Raw genomic sequence first — 23,025 nt, forward strand, 5'->3', positions numbered from 1 at the left:
GCTGCCTTTAGAAGTCTTCTAAAAGTTTGGTAGTTATTTTTCTCTTTGACATCTGGTGGGAGGGTGTTCCACAGGGAGGGTGCCACCACCGAGAAGGCCCTCTGCCTGGTTCCCTGTAACTTGGCTTCTTGCAGGGAGGGAACCGCCAGAAGGCCCTCGGAGCTGGACCTCAGTGTCCAAGCTGAACGATGGAGGTGGAGATGCTCCTTCAGGGATACTGGACTGAGGCCATTTAGGGCTTTCAAGGTCAGCACCAACGCTTGGAGTTGTGTCTGGAAACGTCCTGGGAGCCAATGTAGGTCTTTCAGGACCGGTGTTATGTGGTCTTGGCGGCCACTCCCAGTCACTAGTCTAGCTGCCACATTCTGGATTAGTTGTAGTTTCTGGGTCACCTTCAAAGGTAGCCCCACGTAGAGCGCATTGCGGTAGTCCAAGCGGGAGATAACCAGAGCATGCACCACTCTGGCGAGACAGTCCGCAGGCAGGGAGGGTCTCATCCAGCGTACCAGGTGGAGCTGATAAACAGCTGCCCTGGACACAGAATGGACCTGCGCCTCCATGGACAGCTGTGAGTCCAGAATGACTCCCAGGCTGCGCACCTGGTCCGCTGGGGGGCACAGTTACCCCATTCAGGACCAGGGAGTCCTCCACACCCGCCCACCTCCTGTCCCCCCAAAAACAGTCCTTCTGTCTTGTCAGGATTCAACCTCAATCCGTTAGCCGCCATCCAACCTCCAACCGCCTCCAGACACTCACACAGGACCTTTCAAACAACAACGAGCAGTTTGCGAGGGAGGAGCGGCTCCTGCTTGAGACTAACAATCCGATGCGGCTTCGAATTAACGGATTCGCATCAGGCATTTCCCCCACTCCGACCAGAGAGAGCGAACTGTTGGTTTTACTTAGGGAGGAGCTTTCTCTTCCTGCTGGCGAACTGGCTCTGCCGGTTCCTGGACTGCAGCGAGGAAGCGGAGCGTGTCCGATCCGGAGTCACGCCCCCCCCCCCCCGGATTCCGCTGCTCGGCCCCAGCAGCTTCTGATTCAGGCGCCAGGAATGCGCCCGTGGGTGGGGGGGGGGGGTGCCCAAAGGAGGCGACGCCCTCTTGCGGGAAGAGAGGGGTGGGGTCCGGGAGCGAAGGCCTGCTTCCTTCCAGTGACAATGCGGAGTCACTCCGGATTAAGGCCAAAGCGGTTGCCAACTCCTGGAAGCTGTACTGAAACCTATTTCCTCCACACACACCCCGGCCCAATTATTTTTTATTGAACTTTTGGTGCAATCGTAAATACAAAGGCAACGCGAAATGCAAAAAGTATGACTAAAAAACAAATTTTTAAAAAATGAACGAAATACAGGGCAATGCAATAAATTAAAAAAATTGTCCAGGAGCACCTTAGAGACCAACTAAGTTCGTTCTGGGTATAAGCGTTCTGAAGATGTGTGCATGCACATGAAAGCTTATACCCAGAACAAACTTAGTTGGTCTCTTAAAGTGCTACTGGACATTTTATTATTATTATTTTATTTCGACTGTGTCAGACCAACATGGCTACCTACCTGAAACAGGGCGATGAGGCATCATAAGGAATTTCTGCACATGCTTGGAAAAACCCGCTTCAGATTTGAATCGGGTCAATCGTAATAAACCGATTTCCTATTATCGCAGTTATTTCAATGTTATTTTTCTCTCTACTTTATTACATGATCAGACAAAGTTCTGCAAGCATGCTGTAGGCCTGTCCTTTCCATGTGCTTCATTCTTCATATGAACAATAAAACCGTGCCAAATAACATAGCAACGGTCATGTTTCTTTTAAATCAACTTTCAATGGTGTTTTATACATAGTTACACAAAGTTGCCAGTTTGTTTTCAAGTGGCTTAAATGTTACATGGTTTCCTCAGGGCCCGGGAAGCCAGTTGGTGACCGGGTGCGGGAGAGTTTACACAAGAAGGGATTGCTCTTAATCAGGCATAGGCAAACTTGGCCCTCCCGATGTTTTGGGACTACAACTCCCATCATCCCTGACCACTAGTTAGCTAGTGGTGATGGGAGTTGTAGTCCCAAAACAGCTGGAGGGCCGAGTTTGCCTATGCCTGCTCTTAATCAGAAGCACAATAGTCAGAACTGCCACAGTTCCATAATAACTTCTACTGGAGCTTGCTTTTTCCTCCTCCCTCCCCTTCATTTTTCCTTGTGTGTCATGTCAATCTAGAGGGGCCATCTTAAAGCTGATGTTTTGCAAGGCAAAATAAAAAAATTCCTTCCTGTAGCACCTTAAAGACCAACTAAGTTAGTTCTTGGTATGAGCTTTCGTGTGCATGCACACTTCTTCAGATACACTGAAACAGAAGTTGCCAGATCCTTCTATATAGTGAGAAGGTGGGGAGGGGTGTTACTCAGAAGGGTGGTGGGAATGGGTGATTGGCAGATAGCTGAGATGAGCCTGTTGACGACTCTTAACGACTGCAATAGGTCTTACAGGAAAAGGCAAGGGGTGAGAAGGTGAAGAATGGCTTAGTCATGTATAATGAGATAAGAATCCAATGTCTTTGTTCAGACCAGGTCTCTCCATGGTTTTAAGTTTGGTAATGAGTTGCAATTCAGCAGCTTCTCTTTCCAGTCTCTCTCTCTCTCTCTCTCTCTATCTATCTATTTTTCCATCCCTCTATCTTTCCCTCCGTCCATCTCTCTCCCTCCCTCCCTCCCTCCCTGGCGCCGCCTCCTTCGTTCCTTCCCGGGGCTGCCTCTTTCGCCCCGCTCCCTTGCCTCCTCCTCCTCCTCTTCCTCCTCCTCCGCCCCGCCCCTTCCCCCGGCCCCTCCCTCCCTCCCGGCCCCGCCCCCCGCCTCCCCACGTGACGCCGGGCTCCGGAAGAGGATGGCGTCGGGTGGGCGCCTGGCGCGCTGCTGGGGGCCGCGGCTCCCGCTGCTCCGCCTGGCGCTGCTGCTGGCCTGCGGGGCCGCCCTGGCCCCTCGCCCCGCCGCCGGGGCCGCCTCCGAGCCCGGCCGGTGGAGCCTCGACGCCCGCGGGGTGAGTGAGCGAGCGAGGGAGCGGGGGCCCGGGCCCGAAGGGGTTAACGGGGGGGGTAGAGCGGGGCAGGAGGTGGGACAATTAGTAGAACAGGCAATTCACGCAGTTGAATACGGCATAGTCAATATAGTTTAATTAATACCGGTATATAGTGTGGCATAATATAGTATTAATAAGGGTTAATGTTAATATAATAGGCAATTAATGCAGTTTAATACGGTATAGCCAATGTGATATAGTCATTGTAATATAGTCAATAATCATGTAGTCAATATATTATAATTAATAGAGAGTGTGGCATAATATAGGATAATTAATAAGGGTTACTATTAATATAATAGGCAATTAATGCAATTCAATTCATAAGTAATATGATATAGTCATTGTAATATAGCCAATATATTATAGTGTGGCATAATATAGTATAATTAATAAGGGTTAATGTTAATATAAGAAGCAATTAATACAATTCAATATGTAAGTAATAATATATAGCCAATGTAATATAGTCAATATATTATGATTACAGTGGTACCTCGGGTTACAGACGCTTCAGATTACATACGCTTCAGGTTACAGACTCCACTAGCCCAGAAATATTACCTCGGGTTAAGAACTTTGCTTCAGGATGAGAACAGAAATCACGCGGTGGCGGCAGCAGGAGGCCCCATTAGCTAAAGTGGTGCTTCAGGTTAAGAGCAGTTTCAGGTTAAGAACGGACCTCCGGAACAAATTAAGTACTTAACCCAAGGTACCACTGTAATACATAGTGTGGCATAATATAGTATAATTGATAAGGGTTATTAATATAATATACAATTCAATACATAAGTAATATCATATAGTCAATGTAATATAGTCAATATTTTATAATTAATACATAGTGTGATATAATACAGTATAATTAATATAATGATTGTTGATATTTACTTTAATACAGTAATGTGGGGTTCTTATTTATTTTCCATTTTATAATATACATTCAAATCATAACATCCCACTTTATGCCCTAGGCTCTGTAGAGGCTGTCAACTTCCTTCCCTCCCACCGCGTGGCTTTCAAAATTAACCTTTATATCATTAATGTGGGGTTCTTGTTTTTGTTTGTATATCACGGTACTTATTTTTGTGTTTTTATATGGTAAACCACCCTGTGCTCCTCCGATGAAGAGTGGCTTAGAAACTTAATAAATAATCATATAACGTAATGGCCATGGAGATGAAAATAGCCAGCTTTGTCATGAATGGCACCCATAACAATGTGTCTGTTTGAATCAGAGTCCTCAGAATAAACTGGCAGCCCATCCACTTGTCACGCTGCGGTGTGACCAAGAAGCCAAACCAGAGCAGGCCTGATCCTCAGCAGCCATTAGGAGGAGAGGAGCAGAGCAGAGTCTGGACCAGGGGCCCCAAATGTATGTGGGGATAATAAGAAGAATAATGGCCCCTGCTGGCCTTGCTCCTGAGTAACATTCAGTGGCAGATCCCTGCTGGGGATCTTGTGATCCCCTCCCTTCTTGTCCTGCTCCTGTCCGTTGGGGCATCTGCAGGACACTTAATAATAATAATAATAATAATAATAATAATAATAATAATAATTTTTATTTATAGCCCTCCCTCCCCAGCCAAGACAGGGCTCAGGGCGGCTAACACCAAATATAAAAGCAATTGATTGAAATACAGCTTAAAAAACAAGATTAAAAGACAACATCAAAACATTAAAATGCAGCCTCATTTCAGTGGAAATCAAAAACTTTTTGGGGGATGAAAACATCAAATCTTCACGAAGGCTAACTATCCAGACTGGTCCTACGTGGGCCAGAAAAAAGCCAGGGAAGTCCCCAAATTGGAGTTCCATCACAGAAGGAGAAAGAGGGGGAAGGAATCAAATTGATTCTTAGCCTCCTCACTTTGTCCGTGTCAGGCATAGACAAACTTTGGCCCTCCAGATGTTGGGGACTACAACTCCCATGATCCCTAGCTGACAGGACCAGTGGTCAGGGATGATGGGAATTGTAGTCCCAAACATCTGGAGGGCCAAGTTTGCCTATGCCTGGTCCATGTCATGGAAGGCACCAGGTCTACTTACATGGGTGATAGTAGTGGTTGCCATTCACCCCAATGGAGCAGGTGGAGACTTTTCCCTCTGTGTTCACTGTGCTAACAGATCTAGGAGGGAACCATTTCTGAGTCCTGTTATGGACACTGGTTTTTTTGGGGGGGGGGTGTTGTGCAGGTTTGGGGAAAAGTTGGGCAGGGCAGGTTGGAAGAGGGGAGGAGGTAAGAAAAGACTGCAGCTCTCCTTTGGGTCTTAAAGGGTCACATTCCATAGAAGGCAGAGGTATTTTAAGGTGGGTAGCAAGATGGGGGGGGGGGGTGAGCTTCCTTGAGCAAGAAAAAGATCAAAAGTTCTCCTGTCTTTGGGATTGTTTCAGGGATGGGAATGGGCAGTTTATACCATCTATGACAGCGGTCAGCAAACTTTTTCAGCAGGGGGCCGGTCCACTGTCCCTCGGACCTTGTGGGGGGCTGGACTATACAGTGGACGCTCGTGTTGCGAATGTGATCCGTGCAGGTGGCACGTTTGCAACACACAGCGCCGTGTCTGCGCACGTGTGGGTCACAATTTGGCGCTCCAGCGTATCCGCAAAGCGCAATTTAGCGGTTTTGCGCATGTGCGAGCGCCGAAACCTGGAAGTAACCCATTCCAGTATTTCCGGGTTTGGCGTGGTGCACAACCCGAAAACACACAACCTGAAGCGTCTGTAACCCGAGGCATGACTGTATTTTGAAAAAATAATAATGAATGAATTCCTATGCCCCACAAATAACCCAGAGGTGCATTTTAAATAAAAGGACACATTCTACTCATGTAAAAACACGCTGATTCCCGGACTATCCGTGGGCTGGATTTAGAAGGCGATTGGGCTGGATTCGGCCCCCGGGCCTTAGTTTGCCTACCCATGATCTATGAACAAGGAAGTCTGCCTCTATTTACAAGCCGCCCCTAACTGAAAGCCGCTGGCGGTGGGCAGGATGGAAGGAGTGCTTGAGAAATCAATCACACTGAGTGTTTATTAACAGGCGGAGGCGGCATCTAGCGGGAAATGCTTTCACATTCTCACCGCAAGTCCTGATATTACCTCTGAATGTGAGAAAGTGGGGAGACCTATTTCTTCATTTCCTGAGCGCACAACCCACCCAGCAAAACCACCATCCTCAATTATTTTTTTTCGGTGGTGCGGCAGACGGCGAAGGGCGCATGCATGCTCTTCCTGTGGCCTACTTTTCCCGGTTCTTCAGGGTCATAAACCTCGCCCACAGTCCTGTGTCCTGGGCCAGGTGTTTTTCTGTAACTGCGTTTCCCAGGTGCAAGATAAAGGCTGCCCTTTGAGACTGCAGGCTTCTTTTTTGTTCTCAGGTACAATAAAGCCCCATGGAATGTTTGCCCCAGAGTTAATATTCGTTTACCTTGGCAAACCGGTTGCATTGCTGATTTGGGTAGCAGGTGAATTCCGCTAACAAAGTTAAGAAAACTACAGTTCCCAGGTTTCCTTCGGGGAATCCGCCATGACCGTTTAAAGCTGCACCATGGAGCTTTAAATAATAATAAGAGTAATAATAATAATAATAATAATAATAATAATAATAATAATAATAATAATTTATTTATTTATACCCCGCCCATCTGGCTGGGTTTCCCCAGCCACTCTGGGCGGCTTCCAACAGAATATTAAAATACAATAACCTATTAAACATTAAAAGCTTCCCCAAACAGGAATGTATGGTGTGGACCAGGCATCCCCAACCTTCGGCCCTCCAGATGTTTTGGGACTACAACTCCCATCATCCCTGACCACTGGTCCTGTTAGCTAGGGATGGTGGGAGTTGTAGTCCCAAAACATTTGGAGGGCCGAGTTTGCCTATGCCTGGTCTAAACTACCCTTTTCCAGGCTGGACCCCAGCCAGATGTTTCAGACTTCAGCCAAACATCTGCCCAAAACATCTGGAGGGCAGCAGGTTAATTCAGGGCAATTGAATGTGTTTCCCTGAGTTGCAGAGAGCGAAGGCAGATCAGTCTGCCTCGCGAGTAAATCCTAGTTCACCTGCTGGAGTTCCAGGCCAAGCAGAGGAATTTGCAATGGGTCGACCGCCAGTTGTGTCTGCAACAAGGGAGGGCAGCCATGGGGCAGCTGCTCCAAATTTCTGGCTTTTGCTCCCAACCCTCCTTCTTTGCTAGGGGAAATAACGACCGGCAGACGCAGGATGTCCCAGAATAAGCCCAGAGTTTAGTCTCAGGGCGCAAGCTTTGAACACAGAAAACAACCCGAGTTTCTGCCTTGAGCATCTCTGGGTTAGGAAATACTTCTCTCTCTTCCGGAGTATTATTGTGCCAGATCAGCCTCCCCCCAGCTTTGTGCCCTCCCAGAGTTTTGGATTCCCGACTCCCATCAGCCCTGCCGGCATGGACAAATGGGCAGGGATGATGGGAGTTGTAGTGCAGATCACCTGGAAGTTTGATGGACGTATAATCTGACTCCGTATAAAGCGGTTTCATACCCTTAGCTAAGAGGAGAAATGTGTGGGGCTGAGACAACAGAGAGGGGCATTAATGATAAATAATAATAATAATTAATTTTTATTTATACCTTGCCCTTCCTGGTTCAAAAACCGGGCTCAGGGCGGCTAACAACAAATTTAAAACACTTTAAAAGGGTGGTTTCAAAGCTCTGCTGCAAACAGTCTTAAACTAGTTACAAAGTAGACGTTGGCAAAATACAAAATAACACATTGCTTTTAAACAGGATCGCAGTTCCTTATTCTTTTTGTTCTTAGTGAATAATAATAATAAAATTTTATTTATACCCTTCCCGGGTCAAAAACCAGGCTCAGGGTGGCTAACAACAAATTTAAAACACTTAATTATAAAAGCAGCATAAAATGCGGTATAAAAACATGAATAACAATAAAATTCAAAAATCAATCAATCAGATAATCCCCAGGGCTAGCTGGCTGAATTGGTCCTACTTGGGCCAGCGAGGAGGCCAGGGGAGAATGAGCTGTGGGGTCTCAGAGCAGGTGATCTTCATAAAAGGGGAGAGGAAGGGAAGAGAAGGGAAATAAAAGATCAGGCTGAATTCAAATTAGAGGCCAGGCGGAATAGCTCTGTCTTACAGGCCCAATGGAAGGAGGTCAAATCCTGTAGGGCCCTGGTCTCATGGGACTGAGCATTCCACCAGGTCGGAGCCACCACTGAGAAGGCCCTGGCCTTGGAGGATAGTCTGACTTCCTTCGGGCCCGGGACCTCCAAACTATGGTTGTACATGGACCTTAAGGCCCTCTGCAGGGCAGACCAGGAGAGGCAGTCCCATAGATACAAGGACCCTAATGTTTACAGCTAAACATCAGGCCAGTTTGTGTACTGGTCCAGTAAACGCTTCCGCTGCGCCACCAGCAACGGCTCTCTTTGCAGAGCATTAATTAAGTCCAGTGCAGAGATTCTTGTTGCAGTACAAGCTTCAAAGTCTCAGCAGCAAAGAAATGACGACACAGGGAAGCCTGTCTTTCCAAAGACAGGTTTATTGCAGAAAGATAACAGAAACACCTCCGGAGCTTTCAGACATTTTTGCTTCACGCCCCACACACCATGCAGAGAAAAACAAACACTCTTTATATACTGAGCAACTTAACGAGCTTGACTACTTAAAGTTACATGACATTGCTAACTTGCCAGCGTCTTAGGTTTCACACCCTAACAACCCTAACCTTAGATGGTCCTCAGGCTGTGGTTTAGGATCTGCAGCAGTTGGGGGGGGGGATATATGTTGCCTCACCTGCTGGTCCCACAACCTGCCTCTCTCCCACCTCCCACCCTGCTGCAATGCTTATCGAACATTATATGGTGCACTTTGAGTGTTGCACTGTTCTCATCTCAGTCCTCTGCTGTCGGTATTATCCCCATAATGCAGACAGGGGAGACTGAGGGTAGTGACCTGCCCAAAACTGCCCATCGGCTTCCTGTCTGGCCTGTGACTTCGCCCTGGCTTTCATTCCTGCCTTCGGAGCTTGCATTCTTTGGAAATTTAACCCACAGCCTGTAACACAAGGCTGCTCGTGTTTCCTCACCGCTCAGCATCTCTTTCTCCCCAGGAGCAGGCTGAAATTTTCCACTTGCAAGTTGTCACGCTGCTGAGGCTAAGTGGGTGTTTTCATTGCGTGTCAGAACCAGAGGAGACGTCCTTGCGTGGGGGCCTGGAACTATTTTGGGGAGGGTGTCTCTAATCAATCCATTTTTGCTGTTCTTCTTTTTCAGAACCAAACACAGAACCTGTTTGTCTTACCCAAAACAATGTTTAAGGACACCCAGATTATCCTCAAATGTAAGTTCTGGTGCTGTTATAAAAGGGAACCAGCTCACCTGTGCAAAGACTTACCTTGTGTCCCACCCCTGTCGAGAAACTTCCATCCTCGGGAGAGATGCTTTAGTAGTGCGATATGCTCCTAGGGTTCGTCTTATTTCCCACTAAGACCAGGGCCTTTACTGTGGTGGCTCTGGGGTGCACCAACAATACTGGCATTTAGGCCTCCAATTCAGATATAGGATGGAGGGGAACCTGGGCATGACAGCTGGGCATGCAAAAAGGATCTAGGGCCGCCTTTCTCAAGCTGTGGGTGCCCAGATGTTGTTGGACTACAACTCCCATCATCCCTAGCTAGCAAGGCCAGAGCTCAGGGATGATGGGAGTTGTAGTCTAACAACATATGGGGACCCACAGCTTGGGAACCGCTGATTTAGGGGTTTTAGCTCAACAGTGTGATGCAGCTATAAAAAAGGGGATGTATTCTAGGATTCATCAACAGAAGTCTAGTGTCCAGATCAAAGGAAGTCATAGTATTGCTCTATTCTGGCTTGGTCAGACCCTGCCTGGAGTCCTGTGTCCAGTTCTGGGTGCCACAATTTCAGAAAGATATTGACAAGCTGGAAGGTGTGCAGAGAGGACCAAGGGTCTGGAAACCAAGCCTGATGAGGAACGGTTGAAGGAGCTGGGTCTGTTTAGCCTGGAGAAGAGACGACCGAGAGGTTATTTGTCATCTGGAAGATGAAGCAAGCTTCTCTTCTGCTGCTCCGGAGGGTCGGACCCGAACCAATGAATAATAATAATAATAATAATAATAATAATAATAATTTATTTGTATCCCGCCCTCCTCAGCTGAAGCCGGGCTCAGAGCGGCTAACAACAACAAAAGTAACACAGTTTACATAAAATCACAGTCAATTAATTGAAATTCATTCTAAAATCAAGTCTGAATCAAATTAATGGCAACCATTGGGCTAGAGTTCTGTGAGGTTTACAGAAGGAGAGAGGGGGTCAGGCTGTGCCTTGGCCAAAGGCCTGGTGGAACAGCTCCATCTTGCAGGCCCTGCAGAAAGATGTCTAGTCCCGCAAGGCCCTAGTCTCTTGGGACAGAGCGTTCCACCAAGTCGGGGCCACGGCCGAAAAGGCCCTGGCTCTGGTTGAGGCCAGCCTAACCTCCCTGTGGCCCGGGACCTTCAGGATGTTTTTATTTGAAGACCATAAGGTCCTCCGTGGGGCATACCAGGAGAGGCGGTCCTGTAGGTACGAGGGTCCTAGGCCGTATAGGGCTTTAAAGGTTAAAACCAGCACCTTAAACCTGATCCTGTACTCCACTGGGAGCCAGTGCAGCAGGTATAGCACCGGGTGAATGTGAACCTGCAGCGAGGACCCCGTAAGGAGTCTCGCCACGGCATTCTGCACCCGCTGGAGTTTCTGGGTCAGTCTCAAGGGCAGCCCCACGTAGAGCGAGTTACAATAATCCAGTCTGGAGGTGACCGTCGCGTGGATCACAGTGGCTAGGTCAGGGCGAGAGAGGTAAGGAGCCAACTGCTTAGCTTGGTGGAGATGGAAAAATGCCGCCTTTGTTATAGCTGCAATCTGCGCCTCCATGGAAAGGGAATTCACAGGACAGGAAAGGTGATTCCGACTAAACATGGGGAAGAACTTTGTGGCTGTAACAGCTGTTTGGCCATGGAATGGACACCCTCGGGAGCTGGTGAACTCTCCTTCGTTGGAGATTGTTAAGCAGAGCTTGGGTGGCCATCTGTCATGGAATTCCTTCATAGCAGGGGGTTGGGCTAGAGGACCTTTGCGGGTCCCTTCCAGCTCCACAATTCTAATTTCACCCAGGCTTTCTCCGAAGGAGTGCTCCAGCTCCCTTTGATTTACTGACTTGTGATATACAGTACTTGTTTCATGATGTTTTTTTTTAATTGTTGGCTTTATTCTGTCCAACACCACGTTCGTTATTTTTTCGTGCCGTTGGCAGTAACGTGTGTGTGTGTTTGTGTGCACAGATATACATTCACAGATAAATAAATTAATGCTGTAGGTCCTTAAGGCCCACAAATGACAACATTTTGGAGGTCCCAGGTCGCAAGGTGGTTAGATTGGTCTCAACTAGGGCCAGGGCCTTTTCAGTACTGGCCCCGACTTGGTGGAACGCTCTGTCCCAAGAGACCAGGGCCCTGTGGAACTTGACATCTTTGATGGAGGTGTTCCGCCTGGCCTTTGGTTTGGACTCAGTCTGACCCTTATGTTTCCCTCCTCTTATGGTCTTCATTTATAGGCTACTTTTAAAATGAGGGTGCATTTTAACTTGTATTTTAAATTGGGGTTTTTTTCTTTTGTTTCCCCCCATATTATGTTTTTCCTGTGATTTTATTGGTGTTAGCAGCCCTGAGCCCGGCTCTGGCCGTGGAGGGCGGGGTATAAATAATTTTTTTTATTATTATTAGCCCCAAAGGTAAGGCAGATCAGGGCTCATTTCCACGCCTGGTTAGTGCCAGACACTTGCTGCCCTCCTGGCGGCTTCGCCTAATGCTTCTTTCCCTTTGCAGTTGTGGAAAAGAACTGTGTCACCCCCGATTTGTCCCTGAACATCACCTGGTACCTCCGCAGCTCCCATTGCCATGACGAGGTCTACATAGACGTGAGCAACCGGACCCTTCTTTGCTTGTTGGGTGGAACTGGGGCGGGGTGGAGAGTCCCTGAGAAGCCCAGGGGCTTCTGGGATATCTGTGGGCGGTGCAGAGTTAGACTGCGGAACTCCCTCCCACAGGAGCGCCACCAACATAGGGGGCTTTAAAAGAGCATTTGACGAATGCGTGAAGGAGAAGCCTATCAATGGCTGCTAGCCTGGACTTCTGTGCTTTGTCTCTATGGCTGAAGGCAGCAATGCTCCTGGAACAACAGTTTTTAGTTTTTTGACAACCCCTTTTCTCCGGTTCCTCCTCTGCCCTCGCAGGAAAGCAAGGCGGACCAGTACCTGAGCCATTACGAAACGGAGGCCAGCGTCGCCGGAGGCGGCCAGTACATTTGGTACACGACCCTGGTCCCGTGCAGCCAGCTCAATGAGGTGGGCAATGCAAAATGGCGGGCGGCGAGTTGCTGGGACGCGGGTGGAGCAAGATCGGTTTAACGGGGAATGCGGCTGCGTTGGGGGGGCTGGCCTTTGTACGGAGCAGGAAAGAGGATTTGTGTCTGCAGAAGGAAGGAAGATTTGGGGGGAGCCGAGGGCGGCCTGCGGAGAAGTGTAATAATAATAATAATAATTTATTATTATTTATACCCCGCGCATCTGGCTGGGTTTCCCCAGCCACTCTGGGCGGCTTCCAACAAAACACTAAAATACAATAACCTATTAAACATTAAAAGCTTCCCTAAACAGGGCTGCCTTCAGATGTATTTTAAAAATAGCTGCTTATTTTCTGGACATCTGATGGGAGGGCGTTCCACAGGGCGGGTGACACCACCGAGAAGGCCCTCTGCCTGGTTCCCTGTAGCTTTGCTTCTCACAATGAGGGAACCACCAGAAGGCCCTCGGATTTGGACCTCAGTGTCCGGGCAGAACGATGGGGGTGGAGACGCTCCTTCATGTCTACTGGGCTGAGGCCATTTAGGTCTTTCAAGGTCAGCACCAACACTTTGAATTGTGCCTGGAAACGTCCTGGGAGCCAATGCAGATCTCCCAGGACTGGACTTATGTGATCTCTGCGGCCACTCCCAGTCCCCCATCTAGCTGCCGCATTCTGGATCAATTGCAATTTCCGGGTCACCTTCAAAGGTAGCCCCACGTAGAGCGCATTGCAGTAGTCCAAGTGGGAGATAACCAGAGCATGCACCACTCTGGCGAGTCAGTCCGCTGGCAGGGAGGGTCTCATCCTGCGTACCAGATGGAGCTGATAAGCAGCTGCCCTGTGCAGAATTGACCTGCGCCTCCATGGACAGCTGTGAGTCCAAAATGACTCCCAGGCTGCACACCTGGTCCTTCATGGGCAAATGTGCCCCATTCCTGTTCCTTCACTAACGGGGTGAAGGTGATCAGCAAAGGAGGAGGAAAGATTTTGAAAGGAAACTGGACGTATGGAGCAGCTTTTGGGCAAAGTGTGTGTTGTTGTGGCCCAGTTTGCTCAGCGCAACCCGGCAAACGGTTTGGGTTTCCGGGCTGGAGGATTGTGACCCCTTCGCTCCTCCTCGGTTCTTTCCGTTACTTGAGGAGGAAGCCTGAGGAGCGTCGAGGGAAGCGTGGCTTCTCTTTGGACCAAGTGGAGGCAGAAATCCGGTCCAATTTTGCAGCCAAGGGTTAATCTCCAGATGTGGTGTGCGTTTCCCCTTAGGAATTGCAAATTGGCGAGGGGTCGTGGTGGTGGAGGGGCTTCTGTCGGGAGAAAAGAACAGGGCACTAACAACCGGCTGTCTCCCTTTCTTTTCCAGCTGCACTTCCCAGAGCTGCCGAAGCCCCAAAAGCTGCAGCCTTTCAAGGAGGAAGGCGTGGTCAGTTCGGTCAGTGGAGAGTCGGGGAACTGGGAGGGGGGGGGACGGGACTGTGGTCTCACCCTAGACAGAAGTCCCAGGCCTTGTTATTGCTGCCCGGTGACATAGCGAGGGGCTGCCGGCTTGCTTTAAAGGAGGGGGTTGGGTAGGATGGCCCTTAAACTGTGGAACTCCCTGCCACAAAGGGAGGCAGGATGGTGGACTAGACGGGCCACTGGCCTGATCCTGCAGGCTGTCCTTATGGAGCAACAACAGGGGGAAGACTCTTACTCTCCTTATGGGATTCCTGGAAGCAAGCAACCCTGAATCGGGTGGATCCAGCAAGCTCTTCTTTAGCTCAGCGCTGCAAGGGCTGCTCTTAACCGCGCTCCCGGGCCCCCCGAAGCCAGCCTTAAATGAAATTCAGTGGTGCGATGGATCTTCCCACTAGGCCAGATGGATCTTCCCTAAATAGGCAGGGTGTTTCTGTGCCATTCAGCATGGCGGGGGAGGAGGGGAGCAAAGCCAGAAGGAAAGTGGGCAGTGCAAATTTTGCCATTGTGGGGTAAGCCAGTCGCCATGGATACCCGAACGCGCCTCTCTCTCCTCCATCAGAGGAAGCCAGAGCTATTATCAGTATATTCCAGGGGTGCAGTCCAGCCAGGAAAAACAAACTCTCAAGGCGGGGGGGGGGGGGGAGAAAGCTGGGGGGCAGTGTGGCCTGAGGGAGAGTCCCAAATGGGAGTTGGAGGGTAGCATTAGTAATAATAATAATAATATAATATTACAGTGGTACCTCTGGATACGAATGGGATCCGTTCTGGAGCCCCGTTCACATCCAGAAGCAAACGCAACCCGTGTCTGCGCATGCGTGGGTCGTGATTCGTTGCTTCCGCGCATGCGCATGACGTCATTTTGACCATCTGCGCATGCGCGAGTGGCAAAACCTGGAAGTAACACATTCTGTTACTTCCGGGTCGCCGCGGAGCGCAATCCGAAAGCGCTCAACCGGAAGCACATTTAATCCGAGGTATGACCATATTATTATTATTTATACCCCGTCCATCTGGCTGGGTTTCCCCAGACACTCTGGACGGCTTCCAAGCAAATATTAAAAACACAATACAGCATTAAACATTAAAAACTTCCCTTCCCTGGCCAGACTCACAAGTTCCCCCCCCCCACCCCTGGTATAACAACAGATATCGCCGGTGGCTTTGCTGCAGCCCTGTGGATGTTCTGCCTGATTTTCTCCGAAATCGCTGACTGCTGGGTACCAGATGTAGTTTCCCTTGTTTGCCACCCCCTCTTTCAGTGGGTGAGAGAGAGAAGGGTATTTGAAGAGCAATTGTAACCCACAAATTAGGCTAGTAGGACTACAAGAAGTTTTGTAAGGAGAAATACAAGAAGTGTTACAAAATAGATAAAGAATAGAGATGATTGGTTATAAGTTTTAAATGTAATAAGAAAAGTAAGAAATGTATACTAAGAGATGAGATTGGAAAATTTACAGACAGGACCGATGGAAGTCAAAAAAAAAAAAATGAATAAGATGTAAAAGCATGTTTAATTACTGTTGAAAATGGTATGTTAAAACTAATAAAAAACTATATATATATAAAAGAGAGAGACGGGATATTTTCCCCTTCTTGGGACCCTTTCAGTTTGCAGGCATGGCTGCTCCCAAGAGCGATAGGTGGACCGATTCCTCCAAGAGACGCCGCCCTTTTGTTGGCGCTCCCACCCTTTTCCTGATGCCCATTTTCCTGTTTTGCCCACAGCCCCAGTCGGGAGTGAAGAAGAGGGAGGCTCCCAAACAGGCAGAAGAAAAGGCCGTGGGGAAGGAAACTGGAGCCACACAAGAGAGCAAGGATGTTGCGCAGCCGGCTGCCTCGGCCAGCGAGAAGGAAGACAAAGGCGCCGCGAAGAGCACAGTGGCGAAGAAGCAGAAGTTAGAGGTTGGTTGTTGTTGTTTAGTCGTTTAGTCGTGTCCACCTCTTCATGACCCCCTGGACCAGAGCATGCCAGGCACGCCTGTCTTCCATCGCTGGATCCAACTCATGCTGGTCGCTTTGAGAACACTGTCCCACCATCTCGTCCTCCTTCGTCCCCTTCTCCTTGCGCCCTCCATCTTTCCCAGCATCAGGGTCTTTTCCAGGGAGTCTTCTCTTCTCATGAGGTGGCCAAAGTCTTGGAGCCTCAGCTTCAGGATCTGTCCTTCCAGTGAGCACTCAGGGCTGATTTCCTTCAGAATGGAGAGGTCTGATCTTCTTGCAGTCCATGGGACTCTCAAGAGTCTCCTCCAGCACCAGAAGTCAAAAGCATCCATTCTTTGGCGATCAGCCTTCTTTATGGTCCAGCTCTAACTTCCATACATCACTAGTGGGAAAACCAGAGCTTTTACTATACGGACCTTTGTTGGCAAGGTGATGTCTCTGCTTTTTAAGATGCTGTCTAGGTTTAAGATTTAAGGTTTAAGATGCTGTCTAGGTTTGCTGGCCCTTAAGATCTACCTAAAGATTAACAAATTACATCAAAACTACTTTCCATTTTTATGTCCCAGGATGCCTGGTGAAGCAACTGGCCTGTATTTAGAATGCTTATACGTGCCTGTCAGGCAGAGAAACAGGACAGAGACGCAGAGGTGTTGATTGATCAGAAATCATATCAAAATGTCTCAAAGCCAGTCAACGCAGTGCTTTCATTGCGGACACAAATGGCTTGCTCCAAATTTTTTGTAATTCCTCATAGCAGTCCCACCTGATCACTACAGGGGAGGGCTGCCAAAGGCTGTTTGTCATGAAGTCCATGCCATGCTCTCCGCGGTGGCACAGCAACGCTTCTGAGCCCCAGAACCTAGGCTGACCCGGGGGGGTTTTCTGGGGGGTTCTTTCCAGGTTTCGACGGTCGCCGTGACCTGGGAGGACGGGCCTTACGTCTTCATCCTCAGGATCTTCAGCAACAAGATGCCGCCTCCTAACTGGGAGATCAAAAGTGAGTGAAACGGTGCAGCTTTTCCGTGGGCGGCGAGGGTTGAGATTAGTCAGCGGAGCGGCGTTTGAGTCGGTGGGGAAAGCTTTGCCTTTGCGCGAGAAACGAGCCAGGATGCTCTGTGCCTGGCATTAGATACCCGGGTGAAGAGATGGGCTTTGTTTTCCAGCTTTGTTGCTGGAAATGCATAATGCAGGGTGGATAAAAATCAATGGTTTTTTAAAAAATAGTAATAAAAAAATCAGATTTATACAATACACTATACAAAGAATAGAAGTAAAAAAATCAAATATATCAAATACATTTTGGGGCTTTGAGTCAATGGTCAAATAGTGGGTCTTATTCTGATTGTCCCAGCTAAAAACCTTGCCACCTTTGCTGTCAGCTGCTCGTCTTGATCTGCCAAGAGAAAGGACATTGTGGCAGTGGTTGGGAGACCTGGAATGGGCAATAAAAGAGAGGTGATAATCTCATTCCTCAAGTCTTTATAAAGAGAGCAGGCCAGAAGGGCCTGCGCCACCGATTTGCAACTGCCATCTCCACAGGGACATAAGCGTATCTCGTGTGGAATCTGTTGGAATCGTCCCTCAAGTCCAGCCAAGGGCAAGACATTCAATCTTGCGAGAGTAAAAACGCGTCTATATTTTAGGATTGCTTGGTTATGCAGATAGGGTGCCAGAGAGTCGAAATGGGAAGGTGGAAAATAGTCGTACCATGGGCAAAATTTCCTTATTGTGGCCAAGTTGTTCTGATGCTCGATATCATTTAGGCACTAGCAAATTAGACTGTTTGCTTGACTAAAACCCACAGTGAGTAGCTGTTGTGGTGATAAAACACAAGAGTGAAGTTTTTGATAGACAGTTTTAGTCCAGGTGCTTTTGGGATTTTGCAGCAAAAGGGATATTAGACCGGGGGGATTTGAGTTTAGGCAAAGCCAATAGTTGAGTGTCCTACGCCAGATCCATCATTCTACCGAGGGAAGACTAGCCTCTGGGCGCAGTGATGCGTTTGGGACACAGGGTGGGACAGAGGAAATTGGCCTTAAGAGCAGTGACTGGACAGCTTCCGTAGACCCAAGGTGAGTTCTTGTCCAAATCTGAGCCCTGTATAATAGCTGTGCTGGCAGTTTAGCTTGGAACTCTTCCAGGACCGAGGCTACATGTTTGCCACCTTTTGTGTGGCAAAAGCGTGCCAGAATTTTGGTGCTTCCTCTCCCGTAGCCCCTTCCACTCACTTGTCTCCTTTCCCCCTCCAACTTTCAGTTGACGTACAGATGAAGCATCCCGACCACCAGTACATCTCTGCCTCCGAGTGGCCTCTGATGGTGGTGAGTTCTTTTCCTCCCCGTGGGTTCCCCCTGTGGGGCTCGGCGGTGCTGCGTGTGGGTTCGGCGGGCAGCTCAGAGAGACCGACAACCAGCACAGCCGTTTCAAAACAAAGAGACACCTGGCCGATGATGCGCTTTGGACCATTCAAAGTTTCCGAGTCATCTCCAAGGGCAGCCCCACATAGAGCACATGGCAGTAGTCCAGCCTGGAAGCTGGTGGAGTACAGCGGCCAAGACACCTCTGTCCAGTAGTTGGCGCTGTGTCAGGATTCCTGTCTTGACCCATTTCTATATACCAGCATTTCCCAACCTTGGGCCTCCAGCTGTTTCTGGACTACAACTCCCATAATCCTCAGCTAGCAAGACCAGTGGTCAGGGATGATAGGAATTGTAGTTCGAAAACAGCTGGAGGCCCAAGGTTGGAGAACACTGCTATATACTGTGTCAGTTTCCAGGTGTTGGGACTACAGTTCCCAGCATCCAGTGTGGCCCGGTCGCCATGGATGATGGGAGTTGTAGTCCCACAAGGTCCAGAGGGCCTCCTCCAGCCTTATCCCTCTCCTGCCCTTTCCTCCCCCCGTAGTTCTACATGGTGATGTGCATTGTCTACGTGCTTTACGGGGTCCTCTGGCTGGTCCTGCTGGCCTGCTACTGGCGAGACATCCTTCGCATCCAGTTCTGGATTGGGGGCGTCATCCTCCTGGGAATGCTAGAGAAGGCCGTCTTCTACGCTGAGTTCCAGAGCATCCAGAGCCAAGGGACCTCAGGTTAGTGGGGACTTGCGGATAGCGACTTGCTTTGAGTGGGCACTCAGCTTGTGAACAGGATCCGTGCGGGAGGCACGCTCACAACGCGCAGCGTTTGCAACCTGCAGCGGCGTGTCCGCGCACGCACTGGTTGCAATTCTGCGCTTCTGCGCATGCGTGACCCCCGAAAATCGCAACCTGAAGCGTCTGTAACCTGAGGTATGACTGTTCATACACACACACAGAGTTCCCAGAATTCCTTGGGGGAAGCCGCCATGACCATTTAAAGTAGCACCGTGGAGCTTTAAATGTACAGTGGTGCCTCGCAAGACGGAAAACTCGCTAGACGAAAGAGTTTTCCGTTTTGGAGGTGCTTCGCAAAACGAATCTCCTATGGGCTTGCTTCGCAAGACGACAATGTCTTGCGAGTTCCTGCTGGGTTTTTCCCCTCCCCCCTTTTTCTAAGCCGCTTATCAGCTGATCCGATCAGCAGATAAGCCGCTAAAAGCAGCTAAAAGCCGCTAATAGCGCTAAGCCGCTTATCAGCTGATCCGATCAGCAGATAAGCCGCTAAAAGCTGCTAATAGCGCTAATCCGCTAATCCTTCAATGGGCTTGCTTCGCAAGACGAAAAAACCGCTAGACGAAGAGAATCACAGAACGGATTCTTTTCGTCTTGCGAGGCACCACTGTATGATGTGGACCAGGCATCCCCAACCTTCGGCCCTCCAGATGTTTTGGGACTACAGTTCCCATCACCCCTGACTACTGGTCCTCTTAGCTAGGGATGATGGGAGTTGTAGTCCCCAAACACCTGGAGGCCCGCAGGTTGGGGGCACCAGGCGTGGACCTTGCGGGAAGTTTCTGGTTCCTCTCTGCAGGGGCTGCCCCGCATTTTCGCAGCCTCTGCCTTCTCTCAAAACGGCGCCTTCTCTCCTTCTGCTTTCCAGTTCAAGGGGCGGTGATATTTGCCGAGGTCCTGTGCGCCGTGAAGAGGATGCTGGCGCGGGTGCTGGTCATCATCGCTAGCCTGGGATACGGCATCGTCAAGTGAGTGTGTCGGCCGGGGAGAGGGAGAGGGCGGCAACCCCTTGGCCAAAGCGGCGGAGGACACCTGGTTGGGGTGCAGAAGGCCCCAACGTCAGTCCCTGATGCCGCCGGTTAATTTTCCTGGGATGGGGAAGACCTCATGGAGATCCTCGGCTAGGGTGGCGGGAGAGCCTTTTCAGTGTTCCCCACCTGAGGGCCATGTTCCTTTCCGGGGGCCGGATGGAAGTGGTGGCCGGGCCTAGGGGAGAAAGCATGTGGGGCAGCCAGTTGCCTAATAATAATAATAATAATAATAATAATAATAATAATAATAATAATAATAATAATTTATTTATACCCTGCCAATCTGGCTGGTCTTCCCCAGACACTCTGGGAGGCTTCCAACAGAACACTATAATACAGTAACCTATTAAGCATTAAAAGCTTCCCTAAACAGGGCTGCCTTCAGATGTCTTCTAAAAGTCTGGTAGTTGTTGTTCTCGTTGGCATCTAGTGAGAGGGCGTTCCACAGGGCGGGGGCCACTACTGAGAAGGTCTGGTTCCCTGTAACCTCACTTCTCGCAGTGAGGGAACCGCAAGAAGGCCCTCGGAGCTGGACCTCAGTGTCCAGGCAGAACGATGGGGGTGGAGACCTTCCTTCAGGTATACTGGGCCTTTGAGGCCGTTTAGGGCTTTAAAGGTCAGCACCAACACTTTGAATTGTGCTCAGAAACATACTGGGAGCCAATGTAGGTCTTTCAGGACTGGTGTTATGTGGTCTCGGCGGCCGCTCCCAGTCACCAGTCTGGCTGCTGCATTCTGGATTAGTTGTAGTATAGACAGTGGCGTAGCGTGGGTTGTCAGCACCTGGGGCAAGGCAAGTAATTTGCACCCCCTAACCCCTAACCTGCCGCCGCTGCCAGCTTCTTCTTGCTGCTGCCTGGGCTGGGCTGGTGTGGTTCTCTCCCGCGCTCAGCGCTGCGCTGGGCGGCCGCTGCACTGTCCCTCCCCCAGATAGTCCCTCGCTCTCTCTCCGCACCGCACGCCTGGCACCCCCCCCCCCAGTGGGTGGCGACCCGGCGGCTTCGATCGGATTCGCACAGGTAGGGGCAGAGAGCTGAGAGTGCGAGCGCCCCCCCCCCGATGTTGCGCCCGGTGCTGCTGGCCCCCCTGCACCCCCCACGCTACGCCACTGAGTATAGAGCGCATTGCAGTAGTCAAAGCAGGAGATAACCAGAGCATGCACCACTCTGGCGAGACAATCTGTGGGCAGGGAGGGTCTCATCCTGCGTTCCAGATGGAGTTGGTAGACAGCTGCCCTGGACACAGAATTGACCTGCGCCTCCATGGACAGCTGTGAGTCCAAAATGACTCCCAGGCTGCGCACCTGGTCCGTTGGGGGGCACAGTTGCCCCATTCAGGACCAGGGAATCCTCCACACCTGCCCGCCTCCTGTCCCCCCAAAACAGTCCTTCTGCCTTGTCAGGATTCAACCTCAATCTGTTAGCTGCCATCCAACCTCCAACCGCCTCCAGACACTCACACAGGACCTTCACCTATTTTCCAACACACCCTTCTCTATCAATCAGCAGAGCAGGAGACCCTTAATCTCAGGGCTGAGGGTTTGAGCCCCATCAGGTGTAAAATATTCTGCAGTGCAGTGGGTTGGACTAGATGATCTACAGGGTCCCTTTTGGCTCTGTGGTTCTATCCTGCACCCAGGGAAGCAAGGGGCATTTCCCAGGTGCCTGGGCACTTCCCGGCTGAGCCAACTCGGGTTGCAGAGCAGGGCGTAGGCTGGGGGTGTTTGAGGGCCACTTAGAAAGGTCTGGAGGGCCACATCTGGCTCCAGGTCTGAAGTTCCCCACGCCTGCCCCAGCCACTGCCTGTCCGAGTTCTGGATCAGTTGTCTTCCTACGGGTTTTGTGCCACTTAGGCCAGCAAACGTTTCCAGCAGGGGGCCAGTCCACTATCCCTCAGACCTTGTGGGGGGCCGGACTATATTTTGAAGGGGGAAAAAATGAATGAATTCCTATGCCCCACAAATAACCCAGAGGTGCGTTTTAAATAAAAGGACACATTCTACTCATGTAAAAACACGCTGATTCCCGGACCATCCGCAATGTTTCATAGATTATTATATTTTAATATTCTGTTGGAAGCCGCCCAGAATGACTGGGGAAACCCAGCCAGATGGGCAGGGTATAAATGATGATGATGATGATGATGATGATGATTCTCTTGCCTGGGAGACATTCTCGGATCATAGAACTGGTTGCCAGAATTGCAGCGCTGGGAGGGGACCTCTCAAGGTCATCTGGCCCAACGGCAAAGCGCCGTCACATTCACAAGAGACCTGCCCCGTTTTTCCGGTGACTCGGCTCCCCGACTTCTGCCCCTCTTTTCTCTCCGCAGGCCACGGCTGGGGGCTCTCTTGAATCGGGTCGTGGGCGTGGGGCTGATGTACTTGATCTTCTCCATCATCGAGGGGGTCCTGCGAGTCAAATCGGTAAGGGTGGGCGGCACGGGGGGAGGCAGGGAGGGTGTCATGGGGGGGGGTTAAGCCCAGGAACAGCCCTCTCAGCCTGACTGTCCCCCTCCCACCCCAGGAGCAAACTAAAGCCGCCGCGCTCATCTGTGAAATTTTCCTGGCGTTTGTGGATTCGTGTATCGTCTGGTGGATATCCTTTACTAGGGACTAGAAACTTGGGGGTGGTTCAGTTTGCTTTCTCTCAGATCTTGGCTCTTCCCTTGCCTTGTATTAGAGATTGGGGGGGGGGGAGGTTCTAAATGAAGGGAGAAGGATAAAGCTTTGCAATCTAATCTGGCAGCCCACAAAGGATTTCTGCGTCTCCACCCCCATCGTTCAGCCCGAACACCGGGGTCCATCTCCTGAGGGCCTTCTGGCCCTTCCCTCCCTGCGAGAAGCCAAGTTACAGGGAAGCAGGCAGAGGGCCTTCTCGGTGGTGGCACCCGCCCTGTGGAACGCCCTCCCCTCAGATGTCAAGGAAATAAACAACTATCTGACTTTTAGGAGACATCTGAAGGCAGCCCTTCAAAACCCAACAAGCCTG

General features: G+C 50.1%; 1 protein-coding gene and 1 long non-coding RNA gene across 6 annotated transcripts in view; both read left to right on the forward strand.

Annotated features, from left to right (window-relative positions):
- LOC310712949 overlaps nt 1-23,025 on the forward strand; it is a 2,318,697-nt gene that overhangs the window by 2,087,936 nt on the left and 207,736 nt on the right. The window lies entirely within an intron of this gene.
- Nucleotides 2,859-23,025, forward strand: part of LOC310712823 (transmembrane protein 87A-like) — a gene marked incomplete at its 5' end in the record, with an annotated part of 31,276 nt that continues 11,109 nt past the window's right edge. For 2 of the 5 annotated variants that reach the window (XM_083516216.1, XM_083516218.1), the window contains 12 exons: nt 2,876-3,028; nt 9,341-9,407; nt 11,945-12,036; nt 12,352-12,462; nt 13,821-13,889; nt 15,641-15,817; nt 16,757-16,853; nt 18,113-18,177; nt 18,761-18,944; nt 19,873-19,972; nt 22,367-22,460; nt 22,561-22,632. In XM_083516216.1, coding sequence (XP_083372342.1) covers nt 2,876-3,028; nt 9,341-9,407; nt 11,945-12,036; nt 12,352-12,462; nt 13,821-13,889; nt 15,641-15,817; nt 16,757-16,853; nt 18,113-18,177; nt 18,761-18,944; nt 19,873-19,972; nt 22,367-22,460; nt 22,561-22,632 — 1,281 coding nt within the window. Of the gene's footprint in view, nt 3,029-9,340; nt 9,408-11,944; nt 12,037-12,351; nt 12,463-13,820; nt 13,890-15,640; nt 15,818-16,756; nt 16,854-18,112; nt 18,178-18,760; nt 18,945-19,872; nt 19,973-22,366; nt 22,461-22,560; nt 22,633-23,025 lie in introns of all 5 variants that reach the window. The other 3 variants (XM_083516217.1, XM_083516219.1, XM_083516220.1) reach the window with 2 other exon arrangements.

The sequence above is a fragment of the Podarcis liolepis genome (genome assembly GCF_965112155.1).
Source record: "Podarcis liolepis genome assembly, chromosome: 7".
Classification (NCBI taxonomy): Eukaryota; Metazoa; Chordata; class Lepidosauria; order Squamata; family Lacertidae; genus Podarcis; species Podarcis liolepis.